The sequence below is a fragment of the Pholcus phalangioides genome, unplaced genomic scaffold (assembly GCF_987345545.1).
Source record: "Pholcus phalangioides strain wild (caught in Gottingen) unplaced genomic scaffold, Ppha-v1.0 ptg000003l_1, whole genome shotgun sequence".
Classification (NCBI taxonomy): Eukaryota; Metazoa; Arthropoda; class Arachnida; order Araneae; family Pholcidae; genus Pholcus; species Pholcus phalangioides.
The window spans coordinates 30,191,494-30,206,671 of NW_028301596.1; the positions used below are offsets into that span (position 1 = coordinate 30,191,494).

General features: G+C 37.6%; 1 protein-coding gene across 1 annotated transcript in view; it reads left to right on the forward strand.

The window, feature by feature from the left end:
- The window catches only part of LOC149088382 (uncharacterized), a 70,160-nt gene that overhangs the window by 25,255 nt on the left and 29,727 nt on the right, over positions 1–15,178 (forward strand). The window contains exon 2 of the mRNA XM_089251972.1: positions 4,961–5,056. Coding sequence (XP_089108098.1) covers positions 4,961–5,056 — 96 coding nt within the window. The remainder of the gene's footprint in view (positions 1–4,960; positions 5,057–15,178) is intronic.

The following is a 15,178-nucleotide window of genomic DNA, read 5'->3' on the forward strand; positions in this document are numbered from 1 at the left end:
TATGACTACACATATCACACTGTTGTTATACATTCTCAAAATTCTTCGACATTGTTACTATGACTTATTTTTTATTACTGTTATTTAAATGCGTGAATGAGATAGAATATGAAGTCGTAAAACATGCCATATCAGTCCGGTCATCATTTGATCTTTCATTATAAAAAAATTCTGTAAATATCAGGTCGGCTGAAATATACAGAAGCAAATCAGTCCGTTACTCCCCTAATATTAAACGAGATTGAAGAAAATTGTTATACAATTCTTAAAGTATATTCTTATTGCAGATTCATCATGTGTTCCAAGTTATATTTTTATTAATTTGTGCATTATTACATGCATAACTTACAGTATTGGATACTTACTTATATTTTTCATACAGTGCAGTGCAGTACACTTGTTATCACGAACGAGTGGATTTCAGTATAAAAATCAGTATATGAGGTAAATGCAAAAGAAAAACTTTGTAGTACATAACTTTGTGGTAAAGTATTCGTAAACTGGCTCAACAACACAAAATATGTATTCACTTAGAAATGTATGAATTAGACAATATACCAATAAAATTACGCATTAGCATATTTTACTGTTTCATCAATCGTGCTTGAAAAATAACATCATAAATTTTCAATATTTTGTATATACTTTGAAGTCATTATTTTCAATAACGTCTACATCAGAAGTTCTTCAACCTCCCAGATATTGTGAGATAAAAAACAAAATTTCCATGGTGCCCAAGGGACAACAAGTCGTACTACGGTACCCAGATTCCCACAGTGGTGTCTCAACGGGTTTGCCTAATGAGACCCAAAGCTCCGAGTCAATAAAGCTCCCCCTCCCCTCATATCGTTATTAAAAAATTTTATTCATTCTGATATTAATCAAATATGAATTTTCATTCATTCTGAATTTATTTTCTCCATTAAATATGGATTTCAAGTAATTCTAAAATTATTTTCTCATTCAATTTGAATTTTTATTAATTCTGTGGGAAACTATTTTTTCATTAAAGATGAATTTCTATCAATTTTGAAATTATTTCTCATTAAATATGAATTATTTAATCATTATAAGTCAGTTCTGAAAATATATTTCTACCAATAATTCTGGAAGTATTTTTCCTTGATTATGAATTTTTATGACCTGCGGGGGGGGGGATTATTTTTTCCACTATCTCTGAAATTATTTTTCATTAATTCAATTATTAATTAATTATAATTATTTTTAAATTTGTATTACATTTAATTATTTCTTATTAACTCATTCTTCACCAATTCCGCAATACATTTTTTACCGAGATTTTTTCGTCATTTATGTAACCATTACGTCGACATGCCAGGGCGGAAAACCTCCACCTTCGAGGGCCACATATAGCCCGCGGCCATGCGTTGAACGCTCCTAGTCTCCATCATACAACGAAAACTCTACTTATAATGTTAGACTGCTTCTGTCATATAAAATCAAATTATATGTCGGTGAACCGCCTCCTCGTTGGGCATTTTGCCTGTTGTGGTGTTGTATTTGTATTTGTATTAAAAATTCCAGCGTTTTAGTTCGATGACTGTTTGTGTAACTACTTCTCGAGGATTTTCAAGACTTTGTAAGTAGTTCGCCTGTGCAGTGACGAGTAATTTCCGCGTATTTGCTTGTTTTATGAGCTTTTTGTCTAATGATGATGTAAATCAGAGGCCGACACGAAGAAAACATTATGGGGAGCGGCTGAAAGTTGACAGTAGTCCCGTATGTACGGGACATAAGTGTGTACACAGCAGGGCTGGAAAAATCCACAACACATGCGATGACTGACCTTACTTTCCGTGTACATTTTTCGAACACGGCTGGATGAATAAAATTTAAACTATTGACTTTGATGACGAAGTGTTACCGCGTGAAGAAATCTGATTTGAGAATATTTTACCGATCGCACAGTAAATTAATTAGCACTTCACGTACAAGGTTTTGGCAAGAAATCTGGGTTGTCTCTATGGGCCGTTCAAGTAATATTTCAGCAAAGTTTTAACCACTTTTGACCCCCCCCCCCTCTCCCCTTGTCAGCAAAATTTCATCAGCACTGCCCCCTACCTCCTAACGCATATTGGTGGGATCAGAAACGTACGCGGAAGGGGGGGGGCATAGGGAGCTCGTGCACCTCCCCCCCCCCACTCCAGACGAAATCAAGTGTAATGCAAAAACATTTAAAAAAATAATTCGAAAGAAAATAGCATATACCATAATATAATTATAATCAATTTCTGGTAATTTCACTGTTATTTGAAGGGTAAGAACTCAAAATTTCTCTTTAACAAATTCATTGCTACCCACCCTTTATGCCATGTATGGTAAACCCTTGACCCACGGACCAAATGTGGCCCTGAAGGTTATGTGGCTTATCCCCAAAACACAATTTTGTAAAAATGAACTAAGCGGCACATTTACAGATCACTTAAATGAACTGTGGTACAATTCCAGAGCATTAAAGTGGCCCGTGGCACATTTTCAGACCGCTGAAGTAGATCCGTGGCACATTCAAAGATCGCTTAAGTAACCCGTGACATAGCTCCAGAACTTTTAAATGATCCGTGGCACATTTGGAGATCCCTTGAGTGACATGTGGCATAATTTTAGTGCACTTAAGCGGCCCCCCCCCCCCCAGTGCGGTTCTACATCACTCAAGTTACCCGCGGAACATTCTCAGATAAAGTGATCCGTGGCATAATTACGGATCACTTGAGTGATACGTTGCACTTTTCCAGAGAACTTAAGCAGCCCTGAAACATTTCCATAGCACTTAAGCAGCCCGAACAAATTTCCTGAGCACTTGAAGGATCCGTGAAACATTTAGAGAACGCTGAAGTGGCTCTGTAAGGGATTTATCATTAGGGGGAATGTTAGTTCAGGTGCCCACAAACTAACGTAAGTCAGTTCTCGATAAGTTTCTTTCACTTGACTAGATTCAAATTTCTTTCTCCGAGAGATTTTCTCAAACGATCTATGAAACGTTTTTACAATAAAAATATGTACCGCAATTCGTGATACACATTAAACAGTTCCATTCTAACGCCTCACAATGGCCGGACAACAAAAATGTAAGCTCAAAGGAAAAGAAAGCCGCGTTTTTTTGAATGGGGAATGACAAAAACAACGATTGAACATGATGACGGAAATGGTGTGTGTGCGCGCGCGCGTGACCGGTTTTACCAATAATTGTTTACCACAGGTTCCGTTCGACCAAATGGGATGCATGAACACCGTACTTGGAAACGGGACTTTTCCAGATATAGTTATCATTCGGTTACTGTTATCAGAAACTCCGAGTCCTGATGTGATCACTAGAACCCGGAAATTTAGGCACTGAAAAATAAAATCAAAACAACATGGGTCCCAGAGCAGGCCCGTCATTTTTTTCAGGGGGGCAAATAACATGTACTCAATGTATGTATAAATATGTATGTATGTACAGGGTGATTATAAAAAAACTATCCCGACATATGGGCCCCTAACTATCATACCATTCACAGAAACTGAATGAAATTTTGGCATAAGGTATTTTGATGTATACGCTCAAGAATGATATGGAAAACAACAGTGTCACTCTAACAGTTACGGTTACAGTGAGAAAATTTCGAAAATATCAAATGGCAACACCAAGTTTTTTGTATTGGAATGTGAAAAACCCTAAATAGCGTTCGAACGGCAACTGTAGCATGAAAATCACCGGCGGTAGATAGGCTAAAAGTGAGGACAACCAATAAGGACAGAGAAGCAGCATAAAATAAAGCATTTTATTGTGTTTTCCACATGACCTTGTGGAAGACTAATCAGGCTGGGATCTCAGCCGAAGAAACGGTGTGACGAATGAAACGAACATTAATGCTCTGGTGCACGGCAAAGTCCTTTTTACTTTTTCCTTGCTTAGCTCCGGGGATTTTCGTGCTACGGGTGCCATTCCAACGCTATTTAGTGTTTTTCAGTATGGAGATCGCATTCCAATACAAAAAACTTGGTGTTGCCATTTGATATTTTCGAAATTTTCTCACTGTAACCGTAACTGTTAGAGTGACAGTGTTGTTTTCCATATCATTCTTGAGCGCATACCTCTAAATACCTTATGCCAAAATTTCATTCAGTTTTTGTGAATGGTATGATAGTTAGGGGCCCATATGTCGGGATAGTTTTTTTATAATCACCCCGTATATACATACATATTTATACATACATTGAGTACATGTTATTTGCCCCCTGAAAAAAATGACGGCCCTGCTCTGGGACCCATGTTGTTTTGATTTTATTTTTCACACCATAAATGCAGTGCACACACAACCATGACTATTTACTTTACATACATATTTGGCATTCGATTAAATTGACTATAGTCATCCTCAGAGGGTGTGCAACATATGCGACCATACCATGACGTCAACTGATGATCTCTTGAAACAGTCATCGGTCAGCTGCTAAATGGGTTCGGAAGGGGTGAGGCTTTCTGATGAAAATAGTATTGAGGTTTGGAAAATTTAAAAAAAGGACGATTCTTTTGTTCTCGATGATCAAAATTTCCAAGTTTTGCTGATCATGGCCTTTGAAGTTCACTAATAAATATAAAGCTATGTTAAAATAAGCATTTATGGCGTGAGAAAAGTTAAAAAAAGACATTTTTACGAAAAAAGTTTGAAAATAGGCAAAGAAAGGCATTTATGGCATTTATCCTGAACATCCGGGCTCTAGTGATAGCATTGACCGGCGACAGGGTCTATTGCAGCCACGTGGACTGTATACAGAATACGCATTGGTCTGGTCAAGTAAGTAAAAAAGCACGTTTCGCGTGAGTGATTCTAAATGTGCTTATTAGTTTGTTTCGATTCCTCACGAAATCAAACTGAGCTGAATTTCGAGTGTATCCATTAATCTACAAATATGACGTTAATTTTTACATTATAATTCGATTTATTTTTATTTCTAGGGCTACTGTCTTGGGATGTTTCTCAGACAAATTGTAACCTCGTAGAGCTGGAAAATGTGTGTGAAGCTGTGAAGAATTATTCTGGACATTATGGAGGTAAAGCTTACTTTTTTTTTTCTCTGTGATTATTTTCAGTGTTATCTTTCACTTTTAGATGATTGTTTTCTTTAAATCTTGTGCGGGTCTCCATTTGTATATTTAGACACGTACTCTATAGCGAATAAGCAATATTCAGACAGTAAAATATACGTATACACACACACACGGAGATGAATGAATAAGATACGCAGGTTTATATATATACAGGGCGTCCATTATTAAGAGACCCTTTTTTAAAGCAGACTATACACAAGCGAAACCAGTCATCAAGAAAATTGTAAAATTTTGTGAAAGACTTCACGAAGTGATGGGAATTTGTTTCGATGGGGAAAAAATAGTTTCAAATGTCGCCACCAGAGGACGTTTTATTAAGGAATGACACATTTAGGCAAACGTTTACAATTTTAACAATTGTTAAACTCTTTTACAATTGTTACTGCAGCAAAAAATGTCCCACATGATGGACATCATTTTCAGATACCACGTGAAATCCCAAGATGGCATATTCCACAATTGACCGAAGTGTGTGCGGGGAAATGTTTAGCACGTGGCGTGAAATGCTGCCTTTAAAGTCAGTTAAAGTTCTTGGATTGTCACGACTTACCAGACATTTCAAATGCCCCCAAAGCCAAAAATCGCATGGATTAAGGTGCGGGGATCGGGGAGGCCATAGATTAGGGAAGTGCCGGCTGATGGCACGTTCTTCCGTAAAATGTGTTTTAAGAACATTCTTAACAAACACAGCAATGTGTGGAGGAGCTCCGTCTTGCATAAAGTTTGTGACTGTAAGGCAGTGACGTGCTTGCAGGGCCGGAACAATTTCGTTTTGTAGTAGCAATGCATATCGCTTCCCGGTGATCGAACATGTCACTGGACCAACTCTTGGTAGAAGTAGGGACCGAGAATAAATGATGCAGTAAATCCACACCATACAGTCACTTTTGGTGAGTGCAACGGAACCTCTAAGATAGCGTGCGGATTTTCTGGTTTCCTAATTCGGCAGTTGATGACTGCACCATCCAAGTGAAAATGCGCTTCGTCTGTCCAGAGGATATTCTAAGGCCATTCTGAATCGACCTCAACCCGAGCTAGAAACTTCAGTGAGAACCAGAGTCGAGCGTCATAATCATGTGGAAGCAACCACTGCACAAGTGAAAGTTTGTGCGGATATTCCGCGTGATCACAGGCGTTGGAACGTGGCCTATCAGACGCCTGTGATACACGCCTGACACTAGTGCAGAGAATTTGAGTTTGAGAATTTGAAGCTCTGTCCACTTCCTCCTGAAGCGAACTGCGTCTATAGAAACGGGTTTTCTTCCTCTTCCAGGACGAACAGCCAACGATCCTGTGGTTTAAAATTTCGTTATATTCCATACTCCGAAGGTTTTCAACATTCATTGAACCTTTTCGAATCCTCTTCCAGGTCAGATATTTCCGTGAGAGCAGTTACTACGGAATTGCAGTTTTGGTAAAACAATTTGACCAAGAAAACGCAATCTCGTAAACTTATCGTCATTGTGAGCAGCAAACACATTGAGAAACAAGATCTCCGCAAATGTTTCTTGGCTTTATAACAGTTGCAACGTGGCATCATATAAATTTACATGTTTACTACAGGTATTCAAAGTGAAACGCCCTCTGGTGGTGCCATGTGCAACTAATTTTTTTCCTTCTGAAACAAATTCCCATCACTTTATGAAGTGACATGGTAAACATGGTGAATCGTACTACATGATAAACTACACATGATAATTCATACATACATAATGATACCATTATGTCGGGGTGCGATCGCAAAATTTGTTATCATTACATCGGGTTCCGACTATATTCATCACACATACTAGACTTATTTGGATTTTTTTTTTTTTCATATTTATCAAGTTCACCAATTACACTAAGGGTATTATGCATAATCCCAGATAAAAGAGATAAATTTCAAGTGTGAATAAAATAAATTTCAAATTCAAGAATTATCAAATTTACCAACGACGCTTGGGCATTATGCATATTCGCCGGTAAAGTGATAAATTTATCAAACTTACTAAGACGATTGGTAAGTATGCGTAATAACCATCTATTATGTATAAATATCGATTTATCACACACATTTACCGTAATATATAGGTTCTTGAAAAAGAATTTCCTCGTTTGTGAAGGAATAGGTCTGCAGGTAGAATTTTTTTTGTTCTTATTCGTTATGATTTATGTTTGGAACAATTATCTAACTGTAACAAAAGTATTTATAGAATATAAAGTAGTATTTCGTATGTTGCAGTGCGTCTGTCGTTGAGCGTGTATTTTCGGCCATTCCCAGTTACTTTAACCGGCAATTAGAAATTACTAAACCCCCCCCCCCTTAAATAATGCGGTATATTTTTTAAAGAAGAGTACACTATCATTCAATTTTTCTGCAGGTGCAAAATAAGAGAAACTAAGGGAAAGGTTTCCTATTGATAAATTATTTTTGCGAAATATCTGGGCTTGATTGCCGCTTAAAGGGTTAATGGCTATGCGTAGTTTATGTCATGGTAGGCAAAATACAGCCCTTTCTATCGCCAACAAACGCATTTTGTGTTACGTTCTACATTACTTTACGCAGCTTCTGCCTGGATGTATGCTACAAATCATTACAAATTATTCACTACAAATTAGTGCTCGTGAAAGTTTTCGAAACGTAACACTTCGAAGTTTTACCAGGTTTTCCCCTGGTTCATCGGAAATACAGTAGAACCTCCTTTATCCGAACAACTCGGTCAACCAAACACCTTTTCAACCTAACTCATCTTCAGTTTTCTATTGTCAATGATGCTCAACAGTTGGTATTTTCTTGGAACTTTAATCTTCTTTTCTCCCAACTCGATAGCTTCCTTCCATTGCAGAATAATCCACTTCCAAACAACTGTACATACCGTAAACTTTGATCTTAGCCAAAAGGCCGAGGAGCGATCCATCCATCAAACCATCCCAAGATCGTCTCTCTGGGCGGTCAGCGGTCATGTCTGTGTCTGTACATACCGTACATGTAAGCTACAGATGTAAGTAGGGGTGGATCCGCGTACAGTTTATGTAGTTATAAACGATTGACACGCAAGAGCAAACAAACGTGTGAATGGGAGCGCGCAGATTTAGCTGCCATCTTTTTTTTTCGTCTCCGACGAATTCATCTTAAATGGAATTTAGTCCTTTGCGTCATCGAATTAGTTTCGAAATCGATTATCCGACCGAAGGGTTCGGAAAATCGAGGTTCTACTGTACCAAGAAGAGATGCCAAGATTGAATCATTCATGGATTATGCCACAGAAGGCTCTCTAAAAACTGCTGCGATTCTCTACTCAACTATGACTATAAACACTTTCATGAGATCTCCAATTAAAATAGCATACACAGAAAATATTTAACACGTTTTTAATGCAAATGGATTTTTCTTTTCACTGGTTCACGCGTTTTGGATCTGCAATGGAGAGCCGTAATTAGAACCTCGTGATCAGAAACCCCGCACACACGCAAGCAAAGCCATTGAAGCTGGGGGGGGGGGGGGGTGATGTTCACCACGAGGTTCTGATAACGGCTCTCCAAAACGCGTGAACCAGTGAAAAGAAAAGAATCATTTGTATTAAAAACGTACACTCCCTTCTTCTCCAGAAACGCACCAAACACTACTCTAACGTGTTAAATATTTTCTGTGAATTAAAACCAGGCAAGCTTATATTTTTTTGGATAATATAATAGCACTGATACTTTTAGACCTGAAAAGCCTAAAAATTTTCTCGAGATGTCGAGACCCCATGTTAAGGGTCTTTAAAATGTAACTTGCATTATATGGCTAATTCTCCCCATTCTGGCACTGCCAGAATTGATACACTGTAATACTTCATGTAAATTACTGTAATACACTGTAATACGTCATTATAAATATATATTTCCTGACTACACACACATATTACATATTCCCTATTCATCTCAAGTAAAATATTATTTATCATTAATTACATCTCTTCATCACACACATAATATTTATATGCCATTAACTACATCAATTAACTACATTATTAACTACATCAATTAACTACATTATTAACTACATCAATTAACTACATTACTAACTACATCAATTAACTACATTATTAACTTCATCACTGTTAACATGTTGCATCTTCAGAATCTTACTCATCATATGGTGGCTTTATCATCACCTATTCATATTGTATCATATTATCGCATATAACTAGTTAGCATAAATTTTCATCAATATAAAGGGTGGTAACTATCGACCCTCAATAATTAAACACGTGATTCGTTGTGAAAAACTAATATAGAAAAGTGTTTTCAGTTTTTTGATCTGACCCATAATGAGTTATAACGTTTTAACCACTTTACGATCGAGGACGTAATATTGCGTCCAAACTCCAGTACAATAAATTCGAACGAGTCTATCTGTTTTAATTCCTCTCTCCTCATCACCACAAAACTTTGTAGCAACCTTATAAAAAAGTCATCTCCATGATGAGGAGGTAAAAAGCTTCTATTCTAAGATCAAATATGTTCTACTACATATATACATGTACGTATAAGAGGGGAAATAAAACAGCTAGGTGAGGGTGAAAAGAGAAATACATTTCATACGTGCTATCTCTTATCGGTAAGTACTACAGATAAGAGAGAGAGTATAGTAATACAGTAGAACCTCGATTATCCGAACACATCGGGACCGAAGGATGTTCGGAAAAGTGAAAAAGTTCGGAAAATTGATTTCGAAACTAATTCGATGATGCAAAGGACTAAATTCAATTTAAGATGAATTCGTCAGAGACGAAAAAAAAAAAAAGGTGACAGCTAAATCTGCTCCTATTCACACGTTTGTTTGCTTGTCAATCGTTTATAACTACATAAACTGTAAGCGGATCCACCCCTACTTACATCTATAGCTCACAGGTACGGTATATGCAATCGGTGAATTATTGTACAATAGAGCGAAGCCATCGAGTTGGGAGAAAAGAGGATTCAAGTTCCAAGAAAATACCAACTGCTGAGCATCATTGACTATAGAAAACTGAAAATTAGTTAGGTTAATTTGAAAAGATGTTCGGTTGACCGAGTTGTTCGGAAAATTGATGTTCGGATAGAAGAAGTTCTACTGTATACATTGTTTTCCTTTCATTTGATTTTTTTCCCTTCTTTTCTAATTTTTTCCCTTTCCTTTTCTAACATGCCATTACGTTAGAAGAATTGCTTATCAAAACTTGTATCGTATTTATCGCCGATTGTCAAGCTGAGATCATCCGAATTTCTCAACAATCGCTTGTGAGCGAAGCGGTTAAAAATTGATGACGTCACTTCAAAATAATGCCAAGTTCACCAAACGTATAGCATGGCGTTTTCGAAAATGCTAAAAATGTGTAACCCTCACACAAAAATCGAGAAAATGAAAGATATATAAAAACCTTTTTTTCCTCGCACTTTTCAGGAAAGAGAAAACAAAACTTTCAAAACAAGTCAATCAGAATATGTTCTTTGCATCTCTCAACACCAGCTTTACAGAGAGGTTATAGACAAGCGTTAGTCATTATGTTTTGTTCTCCAGAAAGTACTGCGTCTTTTTTTTTGTTATAATATCTAATTTGATGGCATTCAGCATACAAGAATATTGTGACATGCACCTTATGCCACGGTTAGTACCACGGATCAGCCTTGCAAGTAGCAAGGTTATACAATCAACGGTATCCAACGCGAAAACACCCAGACCATAAAGTTATTCTGTGCCTGGACCGCCGATTGTGCGGGTCAACGTCGAGGCACGAATGCGAGTCGATCTCCCGTTAAAATGTCTCGCCAAAGGTAGCAACGGTACAAATATTCAATCATTATACTTTACTCACAATTTTAAATATAGGTGACAACATTGAAAGATCAGACACAACCCTAGATACTCAATCAGACTGTCAGGCCATCACCTCCTAGAGATAGAAGGCCTCCGCACTCTGCCTGTGACGTCAGTAAGTAGTCTATTTTCCCTCGGAATATTCAGGGGAAAAAAATTCCCTGCTCGTGCCACTATCAACGTTGTGAGGAAAAGAAATGATCGAGCTCAGAATTGGCGATTTCTATGCCCCACATCCAATCTACCAAACTACCCTTAAAATTTTTTGAGAGGGATGAAGTTATTCTTCAAAATTATTTTTCGATAACTGGCTCTAATAACTACCATAAAACTAAACGTTCGTGAGTAGTTTAAAACAGCCAAATTTTAGGCCAGGAAAAAAAATTTCATGTTTCCAAAGGAAATTTCAATGGTTTTAAAGTGGGCTTCTGATTTCAAAACTGCTGTTGGTTTTGCCGAATCGGCTCTAGTTTTTGAGATAATCATAATATTCAATGTTTCAATATAGTCTGCAGCCATTAATTTTTGCGTGGAAATTTTTCTTTCAACTTTTTACTTACTTTCCTATTTTATTCAGCACATCATTAACAGACATGTATTGATATTAAGTTTAATAATGATGTACATCTCGCACAGTTCGAATGTGATTTCTATGCTGCTTAAGGCATGAGCGAATCTAAAGCTCACTGTTGGGAGGGGTGGTTTTACTTAATAATAATAATAAATAAGTATGACATGAATGTCGCTCTCCACTTGTTAATACAAGATATACGGAAGACTGGATGTTGTGAAGATATTTATTATTTCAGATGTTTATTTTTTAAGGAAGGAAAAAACTCATCTCTGCCTCCACCGGGAGTCGAACCCGGGTCCCTCGATTGCCGGACGAGTGCTCTGACCACTACGCTACAGAGGAGATAGAGATTTTCCTTCGCTAGAGCGTATATATGCCGAACGGAACCGTGCAATGGACGGTGAAACCGATCAGCTAATAGCTCATGGACTGGCTCGACATAGCTGGACATAGCTCTGGTGGCTCGTCGTCCATGAGCTATTAGCTGATCGGTTTCACCGTCCATTGCACGGTTCCGTTCGGCATATATACGCTCTAGCGAAGGAAAATCTCTATCTCCTCTGTAGCTTAGTGGTCAGAGCACTCGTCCGGCAATCGAGGGACCCGGGTTCGACTCCCGGTAGAGGCAGAGATGAGTTTTTTCCTTCCTTAAAAAATAAACATCTGAAATAATAAATATCTTCACAACATCCAGTCTTCCGTATATCTTGTAATAATAAATAAACAAATAAAATGAGTTAGTCACTGTGAATAGAGTGACCATACGTCTTTCGTTTTCTCCCATATTTTCCGGAACATTCCCCATTTTTTCTCCGTCTCGAATTTTTTGAAAAAATATACACTGGTTTTTCTATTTTTCAGTCGAAGTTTTCTTGAATTTGTTATTTAATGAAAAACGTTGATACGGGTAATTTTCAACGGATTGATTAAAAATGCAATATTATCATACAAAAATTCTGAAAATTTCATGAATTACCGCATTTTCTTTGGGGGGTGTGATATCGATCACCACCTCCCGGTGCGATCACTAGAACCCGGAAATTTAGGCACTAAAAATGGTCAAAATAGGTAGGCAAAAAGGCACTAAAAATGCCTAAAATAGGCATTAAAAAAAAGGCGTTTATAATTTATGGAAGGAAGGAAAAACCACTAAAACTAAGGTATTAAGGGTCCAAAAACTAGCTGGAAGAACTGGTTGCACTAATCCGTCTGCTGTTTCACTCAGAGTTTACACTAATTGCATTATTATCCAAGTTAAATTGTGATTTCAAGCCCAAAATAAAATGTTAGTGGATCCTCGGGATTTGGTCAATTCCAGGGCCACCATTACCAGACGCAGAGCTTGAAAAAAAAATTATCTGTTTGGCTTCGAGTTGCAATAATTCTCGTTTATTTAATGTATTATTTGGAATAATCGTTATTTCTATAGTTGAAACAGAGCTACTTTGTTCTGTGGTAAAAAAAAGTAACTTTTTTTTATATTCCCACATATGCGGGACTCCTTCAAGAGCGGGGCCATGGCTCACACAAGGCGGGTTAGGAGCAGACAGGGCTTTGGGGCAGGCCCGTCATTTGGGGGGGTCAGGGGGGGGGGCGTTGCTCCCCCTGCCTTTTGAAAATACACTAAAAATGGTATATATATATATATACATACATTTAGTACATGTTATTTGCCCTCCCCCCTGAAAAAAATGACGGCCCTTCTCTGGGACCCATGTTGTTTTGATTTTATTTTTCACACCATAAATGCAGTGCACACACAACCATGACTATTTACTTTACATACATATTTGGCATTCGATTAAATTGACTAGAGTCACCCTCAGGGGGTGTGCAACATATGCGACCATACCATGACGTCAATTGTCGATCTCTTGAAACAGTCACCGGTCAGCTGCTAAATGGGTTTGGAAGGGGTGGGCTTTCTGATGAAAATAGTATTGAGTTGGAAAATTTAAAAAAAGAGCGATTCTTTTGTTCTCGATGCTCAAAATTTCCAAGTTTTGCTGATCATGGCCTCTGAAGTTCACTAATAAACTTAAAACTGTTAAAATAGGCAGTTAAAATGGCAGGTAAAGTTAAAAAACGACTACAAAAAAAAGTTTGAAATTAGGCAGAGAAAGGCATTTACGGCATTTTTCCTGAACTTCCGGCTCTAGTCATTATACCAACCATGGCTTTAATGCAGCTTTAATTGGCAGAGTGATTATGGAAGGGGGTATGAGGTGTTATCGTTTCATCTACGGCATTTTATGACACCTTTGTTAACTTTTTACTTTTACACTATGTAAGTACTGCTTTGCTATAATATACAAGCAAGAGGGGTTCTCACACTTTTTCCACCTGCGGCATCTCTTGCCTCAATCAACGATTATTTGCGGCTGCCCAGAGCAGCTGATAGAATCTCTTCGTAAAACCTGTCAATGGCGACGCGGCGCACAATTTGAGAATCCCTGATATAAGGGATCTTATTTTTTTCATTTCCTATTTGTAGTGTAGGTAGTTACTATCATCAATTATGTTGTTTTGCTGTCAATGGTGTACTTTTCCCACATTCTCCATATATTCCTCAGAATATAAGTAAATTCATTATGCACGAGCATAAATATATGACATGCTCATCGCTGCATATAAGATGCAGAAAAGGTGTAAAAAAATCATTAATTATTAATCTCCATAAGCTAAACACAGGCATTTCAATTATTCAGTCATTCTGCTTCACTCATTGTTCGAAAAATAGATGGCAGCACTAAAATTCACGCACGATACTACGCACTTAGATTGTTGGATACACTTGCACGTTTCCGGTACAACTCATTCAACAGTATAATGCCGTGGAAATCGAACGATTTAAATTGAAGACGAAACCGATTATGAATTTTATATGATTCATTATTGATTTCAATATTCGATTTGGATTTATATTCCAATCAAGATTTAATATGCGATATAGGATTATGTTCTATTTCCGATTGTATTCGTAGATTGTGATCTTGCAACTGATTTTATAGTTAGATTATGATTTTCTACTTACTATGATTACAATGTATTTTGTAATGTGGGGTGTGTGTTCTTGTAAGGGGATCCAGTCTGTGAGGACAATGAGCCAATTTTGCCATATGGCGATGTGGCCTAGGTATTTTTCGGTTTGACGGTACAATTCATTCGGTAGTAAATTGCTCACTCCGTTAGACCGGAGTTGTGCTCGGATTGAAGAAAGTATTTTGTTTTTTTAAAAAGTTTCACCATCCACCTTCCATTTTAGAAATGAAAGTGACGGATGCCCGAGTTTTCGTTATGCTTTGATTTGCAACACTTTCATTCTGCATGTAGGGGGCCGTTCAAGTATTACGTAAGCAAATTTTTGACCCCCTCTCCCCCTTGTCAGAAAAAGTAAGCAAAACTTTAACCCCCCCCCCCCCCCCTGTCAGCAAAATTTCGTCATCACTGCCCCCCACCTCCTAACGCATATTGGTGGGATCAGAAACGTAAGCGGGAGGAGGGTATATGGGGCTCGTGCGCCTCCCTCTCCCCAGACGAAAAAAAAATCATTTTTTAATGCAAAAAATATTTAAAAAAAAATTAAAATTTCGAAAGAAAATACTTTTTTATATGTTATTATAATCGATTTCTGTTAATTTCAATGCTATTTGAAGGGTAAGAA